This window comes from Rousettus aegyptiacus, unplaced genomic scaffold (genome assembly GCF_014176215.1).
Source record: "Rousettus aegyptiacus isolate mRouAeg1 unplaced genomic scaffold, mRouAeg1.p scaffold_m13_p_3, whole genome shotgun sequence".
In the NCBI taxonomy this organism is placed as follows: Eukaryota; Metazoa; Chordata; class Mammalia; order Chiroptera; family Pteropodidae; genus Rousettus; species Rousettus aegyptiacus.
Window position 1 is genome coordinate 108,872,331 of NW_023416306.1, and position 7,444 is coordinate 108,879,774.

Sequence of the window (7,444 nt, forward strand, 5' to 3'; positions counted from 1 at the left end):
GCCCCTGTTTAGCAGCTTACTTGCTTTGTGACTCGGCAAGTCATTTCCCCTCATTAGACCATGTCTCGTTTATTGTTTTTCCTGCATCAAGCATATAGGCACACAATAAATGTTTGTTCAATATGAGTAAATAAATGGGCCTCAAGTTTCCTCATCTGTAAATTGAGAGATTTGGATTAGACTTGTAAATTTCTTTTCCGATCTAAATTCCACTGTCATTTTTGCCCAGTCCTATTATTGCCTACCCTTAAGAACCATATGTTCAGTCCCAACTTTTCTTACTTCCCTTGGGTTCTTTATGCTATTCCTCATTTGGAGACAAAATACTATTTTGCTTTTCTTTTAGGGCCTTTGTTAGATTCAGTTTACATTTCCATTTAAAGGTAAGCTTTGTGTTTTAAATTTTTTTACATATACTGTAAATGAAACCTGAGTAGTGACTTTGTGCAAAACAAATCTTTGTTGCCCATTCTTGCCAGGAAATCCTGAGTGCCCAGGATGGATCCATAGTACCCAAGTTATAAGCAGTTTTTTAGGAGTTGGAACCTCGGGACTTGCCCCGAGTCTGGTTAACATTTTGAAAAGATTCAGGATTTTACGTAACCTTCCCAGAGCAATAAAGTATCTTTTTCCCTCTCAGGAGAGGGAAGAAGCAATTATTTGGCATACTTTTCCATAGTTGGAAGAGTTTCAAGATTTCAATGCGGAGTGTCGATAAAAAAGAGCTTTTTATTTAAATAGTCACTCAGACTTTCAGGAATTTTGGGGTTTTTTTTAGTGCTCAACTGAATATTTTAAATATTTTTTATTAAATATCTTTAAAAATTAAAACAAGTATTTTCATTTTGGTTTATTGCCATCTACGTCACATACAGAAATATTTTTGCATGTTTACAGTCATGTATGTACCATTTTGTATTTAAACCAAACAAAAATTCTGCTAAGCATTAACCTCAGGGAATACAGTGGAAACTAGAGGATGAATATTTTAGTTCAATGAAAGGAGTATGTTGAGACAGGACCTAGTTGTACTATGCTCTTCTTTGAACACTTTATGTGTGATTATTGTCATCATTATATTTTAATTGTAAGGTATATGAGACTATTCAATTGGTAAAAGTGTTCTTATTAATCAGGAGAACTTGAAGATAGGTTTTGCAAAGTTCACATGTTGCCTATAAACATTGTTTTAATAGTCTTTAAAAAAAGATGAAATATTAAAAGATCTATTTTTAGGAAAAATCCCCCCCAAAATAGCACCAAATATTAGGGTATCTTTTTTCACATAGTAACACAACTAACTTTATTATGGGAGCATAGGGGGAACTGAAGCCTTTCACAGTGGCTGCAGTCTGGTAGGATTGAGCCAGCCAGGCAAGCAAACCTGAGAAGAGAGAGGAGTAAATTAAGGTCAAGTAGTAAAGGAGGAATGGGTAGAGCCATAAAAATGAGCTGTGCAGAGCATTTCCAATAGAAAACTTCTGAGAAGGCATTTAATTCCTTTAAAATTTAATTAGTAATTATTGAAGATTCATTTATATATCTCCTTAGGTAATTGTGAAATTAACTTTCCATAAATATGAATGAATGTAAGTCATTTGTTCTCACTTCTAATGAGCTCCTATTACATATATTTGGACATTTTAAAACATATTTCTAAATAGCTAGTAAAAAAATAGAAAACATTTAGAATTTAATGATCATGAAAATTTGGCATAAAGATTAAGAAATGGAATCATTCTAGAAGTGTGGTGAGATGATTCATAAGGGAACATCAGATATATAAGGAAAACTTCCTTGTAATAGCTGCTATCATGGAATCTTGTCCATTACATACATAAGAGAGAAAAGTACCATTTGGCACTTGTATCTCTGCCTTTCCACCCACAGCTGGTAGGACCGAGGGTGGGACTTGAGCCAGTCAGTTAGGTGGTACTGGACCAGAGAAAGTAGTATGTTGACCTTGAGCTGCAGGTAAGCAGAATCAACAGTGGAATCTACAAGTCTAAAGAATCTGGCCAGCAAAAAACATAGCAAATGCCCAGGTGAGAGACCATGCGACTCTAGAGAGGGATGGAGACAGTAGTTGCCAGATAACTTTCCATCTCCTTGGAGGCTCAGCTGTTTTTCTTATAGTGGATTCTGTGAAAGCTTCTTGAATCCCTTTCCCTACCATCTCCACCCTAACCCCTTACTTATCATCTGTCCCGACTAGGTGAGTACTGTGTCCAGTTTTAGCCTCTCTAAGAGGAAACATAGGAAAGCTGCTAGTGATTAATATTCATGTCTTTCTATACAAATAATTCTGTTGACCTCATGACTATAAAATTAGATATAATTTAGGAAGGATTGAAGGGTCTAGTTTTTGTAGTTTGGTAACAAGAATGCTGAGGGGATATTTCAAATGGTTGATAATCTCTTCGAAGCAAGTTCTGATGAGCTGTGTACTGCTTGTTCCATTAAGTCTGAGAAAGGAAATCCATTTAAATAGCAGCAGAAGGAATCGCAATCGACCCTTGAACAAGATGGGTTTGTATTGCGTGGGTCCAGTTATACAAGTTTCTTCAGTTGACCAGTGCAGTTCAAACCTAAGTTGTTCAAGGGTCAAACTATAGTGAAGAATTTCTTGGTATGGTAAACAATATTGTGACATGCCATTGACTATGAGATATACTTTTCTTGGAGTTCTTAAAAAATTGAGCAAAAAGTCACCTCTTAGGATGATTTATATATGCACCTATCAAATTTCCTGCTATTCCAAAAAATAAATGATTCTTTCTTAGAATATTAAGAATGGTAGGATCGATAAGATATCAGTAGAAGAGGAAATGAGATACAGCAACAAAATTGGACTGTGGAGAAGAGAAGAAACTCGAAACTCTAACAGTAAGAGATTTCCTTTCTTTAAAGTATATCTGTTGAGTTGTCATCCAGTTTACCCCTTGTAACCAGTTCTCACCTGAGGAGTGGATGTAACCCACAGGAGTGTCCCTTAGCAGCTATATTTGTGGAATGTGGCCCTGCTTTTATGGGCTTAGCTGATTCTTCCTGGATGGACATCAAACCCACGTTAGGCTGAAAGCTGTTCCTTAGGAACTTTAAGACTGAGGAACTAGCAGAGTAGATTGCAACATATAAACTTAAAAGGTATTCATGGCTATATATTCTTTCATGTAAACTACAAAAAAAAAAAAAAAAAAAAGGAGTTTCCAGAGAGAAAATATAGAATGAAACAGATGCACAGAGGAGCTGAAATGGAAGATGAATTTTGCAAACTGTCCCTTTGTTCAAATCCTTTCCTGTGTTCTTGCCCTTGGTTTCCGTGGAGCATTGCTGTATCATATAGTGTAGCATTTATGTGTTTTAACTTAAGCTAGCTCTCATAGGTTTCTGTCACTTGAATCCAAGTGTCCTAATTTACATACTTTTCCAGAACTGACCAAAATGGTCTCCAATCTGCTGAAAGTCTCCTTTTCCCTTAGTCATGCAAAATTGGCTCTGTTGCCTCCACATCCATCTTGAATGGACAGGTCAGAAGGAACTCTCTAAGGGAGAGATTGGGTGAACACATGTCCTGGCTTCATAACTTACTAATTGTATGATCCTCGGAACTTTTGTAAGTCTGTTTTATCATGTGTAGAATGGATGAAAAACTTCATCTGTAATATGGGGAATATATCTGCTTCATGAGTAGAACTGTTCAGAACACTTTACTTGTATTATCTCATTAGTTGCATTAACCTGATGCATATAAGTCCTCAATAAAAGTTTGTAATTATTAATAGTCTTTTCAGATGGAGAAACAGGTTAAAATTTTCTCAAGCAACACCGGCGGATAACTTAGAGCAAATACTGTTCACTACTTCCTATAGTGCTTCTCTCACACTAAAAAAATGGAACATTCATATACCCATGATCAACACATAGCTAGTTATCTATTTCAACTTGTCCATCCTCTGCCTACTTTTATTGGCATAATATAGGGGCTTGCCTTTCTCCTTCCAAGCCCTCCTCAGAGAGAAGAGGTGGTATAGTCAAGAGAAATTGACTCCCAAGAAAAAGGAGTTCTAGTCCTAGTTCGTGGTGCCTGGAGCTTCACACACTGTAAAACTGAAAGATCTTTGTAACAGGCAAATCTGATGGGGCTACTCCACTATTAAAAACCGTTTATAGATTCTCTATGGACTTCAAGATAAATCCCCTGACCACAGTTCCTCCAGACTCACTTCTTGCCAACTCTTTCCCATATACATCTTGAATTTTTCACATTTCCCCACTTTAAGCTCTGTACGAGTACTCACCTCAACACCTTTTTAATTTTCTTTTTTTTCTCTCAATTCCATAGCCCACTCCTATCCTTTTCCCTTGTCTACATCTTACATCTTATTCAGGACTTAGTCTAGAAATCACCTTCAACAAAACTCTGCCAGATGCCCCCCAGGCTTGGGTAAGAGCCTCTGTCCCCCTACATGCCTGTACTTATGCCACTAGAGTGCTTGATTTTCTCTGATTATCTGTTTACTTCTCCAACTTTCTCCTGGACTCTAAGCTACCTGGACTATAGTCACTAGTAATACAATAGTCTTGTCCACAAGGAAGGGTAGAAGGAATCTCAATTTCTCTCTAAAATACTTCTGGAGTAGATGCCACATATAGCTTCATAATATATTGTTGGGATCCCAACTCAAATTATTAGACAAAGATAAAGGTCAGAGACCTATGGTGAATTAAGCTCCTAATTCTCAGGGAACCAGAAAGATATTAGCCATCTGTGTATGCAGTGGGGGCGGGGTGGGGGGGCACAGAGAAAGCAAGAGAGAGAAAAATGAGAAAAAAAACCCACAAAACCCAGGAACCTTGCCTTGTACCTCGTCTCCTGCTTCAGGTATACACATACTTATTTAGGAAAGACTGTGTTGTGAAGCACCTATACTATTATGTGTGCCAAGGGTTATTAGGTGAGAGGACAGAATGAAGAGCAAAATAGCATGAACTGTGACTTCAGAGCTTAGAATTTAGCATGAGAAATACACAATCAACCAAACACATACAGATGTGTAATGAAAACCTTTATATGTCCCCCAAAGACAAGTTGAAGGTGCTATAAAAGCTCAGTACATGGAAACCTGGATGAAAGGGTAGAGGGCAAATGTAGGACCACTTTTCTGAGAAAGTGAACTGTGAGGTAAGATGAAAGACTAGCTGAGACTGAAAGGAAGGGATGAGTGATGCTCTTCCCAGTCTGAGCTGAAGTGAGAGGGAGGTCAGCTCTTGCAGGAACTTAAAGGACAGTATAGCTAGAGTGCTTCTAGAAGAGGGAAGAATACCCGGGGAGGTAGGTGGAGGCCATCCAGTTTACAGTCCCTTATTTTTTTTATTTTTTATGCCTACAGCACCTGTTCTTCCTAGGTAGTCTCCCATCCAAGTACTAACCAGGCCCGACCCTGCTTAGCTTCCGAGATCAGGTGGGAACTGGCTTGTTCAGGGTAGCATGGCTGTAGATTGTATTGTACTTCAGTCCCTCGGTCAATTAGTCTCTGTCCTTGGAGAGCAGCGACAGTGTCTTATTCCCTTTTGCATTTCTAAGGTTCCCACATAGATCAATAATTCCTAGCTGAACAAATGAGTAACAAAACAAAGAAGGAATCAGGTTGCCTGGACAATGGTTCTTGGATCTAAGAAGATGGTGAAGAAAAGAGGGCGCAAAGGTTTGGGGCACTTGGTGGCTCCAGTGACAAGTAGAGGAAAGGAAAAAATGATTGTGGGTAAAAATAAAAAGAGGATTACTGATTTTGAGTAGAAGTGTTTCACTATGGAGCTAAAACCCTATATGCTCTCATTAACACTTTCAAGAAATTGGTCGGGATCAAGTTAATGGCCCAGACATCCTGGTTATAGATAGTGAATAGCCTAAGGTTTTTATTTTCATCTCTTCTAAGATTTAAACCTTCAGAGGCCCTAAGAGATGATGATGGGAATTTAGGAATGAAACTTTCTCTTGATGAATTTCTGAGTTGTATTCTCAGAGAGCATACTGTCAAGAAAGGCCCCGGATGTGTGGGACTAAAGCCTCCAGAGGTGCTCCTTACAATCATGGAAGGAGCTTTAAAAGTCTGGTTCCATTCCTTTAGTTTCCTGTATTTTCTAAGGCCAGGAGAGAAGAGGCAAATATGTGATGGGAAAATACTAGGTAACTGTCCTGTGCCAATCAAGACTGCTTTGTTCTGCCAGGTCTCTGTGATGGAGTTGAGGACAATGGCTCGGAAACCCTTCCCATTTGATACTACCCAGCATTGGTCAATAGTTTGTTCATCTGTAAAAGAGGAAAGTGCTTTTCTTGCTCGGTTATTGTAGGCTGGATTGTGTCCTTAAAAAATGATATGTTGGAGTCCTAACCTCCAGTACCTCAGAATGTGGCCTTTTTTGGAAATAGAGTCTTAATAGAGGGAATCAAGTTAAAAATGAAGTCATTAGTGTAACCTAATCCAATATAACTTATAAAAGGTGGAAATTTGAATACAGAATCAGATATGCACAGAGGCGAAGAGACAGAGGGAGAAGATGGCTATCTGCAAACCAAGGAATGCCTGAGGCTCCTGGGAGCAGGAGAGAGGCCTGGCACAGATCCTTCCCTAGTACCTTCAGAGGGACCCAGCCCTGCTGGCACTTGGCTATTAGACTTCTGGCCTCCAGAACTGTGGGATAATAAATTTGTTTTTCTAAACCACCCAGTTGGTGGTACTGTGTTATGACAGTCCTAGGAATGAAATATAGTTATTTTAAAAAATGGTCTTTAGCTCTTTTGGCTTTTCACTTCTAAGGTGACCAAAAAAAGAAGGAACAATGGTCGTGCCAAAAAAGGCTGGGGCCATGTGCAGCCTATTTACTGCACCAACTGCGCCCGATGCATGCCCAAGGACAAGGCCATTAAGAAGTTTGTCATCGAAAACATAGTAGAGGTCGCAGCCGTGAGGGACATTTCCAAAGCAAGTGTCTTCGACACGAAGGTACTTGCCAAGCTGTATGTGAAACTACATTACTGTGTGAGTTGTGCCATTCACAGCAAGGTAGTCAGGAATTGCTCTCGTGAGGTCCCGAAGGACCAAACACCCCCACCCCAATTTAGACCTGCAGGTGCTTTCCCGCAGCCTCCACCAAAGCCCATGTAAGGAGCTAACTCTGAAGTACTATTCTCTGGAAAAAAAATAAAAAGGAAATTTTACTTAAAAAAATAATAATAATAATAAAGCCTTAAAAATCTCTCTAAGTAATGATTAGTTCTTCTCAAATTCAGAATTGCAAAAGGCAATAATCCCTGCAGACTAAACTATATTGGGTGCTTTTAACAGAGGTGAAAAGGGACACTGGTATGTGAAAACAAACCTCCTTCCTGCCACTCCCCGCCTCAACCTTCAAATAAAGGAAAGATAAACCATCTTTATGC

General features: G+C 38.9%; 1 protein-coding gene and 1 pseudogene across 1 annotated transcript; one reads left to right on the forward strand and one right to left on the reverse strand.

Moving 5' to 3' along the window:
- Positions 1 to 5,384: 5,384 nt before the first annotated feature.
- LOC118601447 lies at positions 5,385 to 5,503 on the reverse strand (annotated as a pseudogene).
- Positions 5,504 to 5,662: 159 nt separating this feature from the next.
- Positions 5,663 to 7,444, forward strand: LOC107518780 (40S ribosomal protein S26-like). Its single transcript, XM_036239539.1, has 2 exons — positions 5,663 to 5,761; positions 6,798 to 7,444. Exons 1-2 carry the CDS (start codon positions 5,663 to 5,665, stop codon positions 7,167 to 7,169), a joined length of 471 nt encoding a protein of 156 aa, XP_036095432.1. The 3' UTR covers positions 7,170 to 7,444.

What these genes read in the sequence shown, in the direction of transcription:
- LOC107518780 (XM_036239539.1), top strand. Translation starts at nt 5,663, where the DNA reads ATGGTTCTTGGATCTAAGAAGATGGTGAAGAAAAGAGGGCGCAAAGGT. An exon ending in GAGGAAAGGAAAAAATGATT is followed by an intron (nt 5,762 to 6,797) that starts GTGGGTAAAAAT and finishes AATGGTCTTTAG; the next exon opens with CTCTTTTGGCTTTTCACTTC.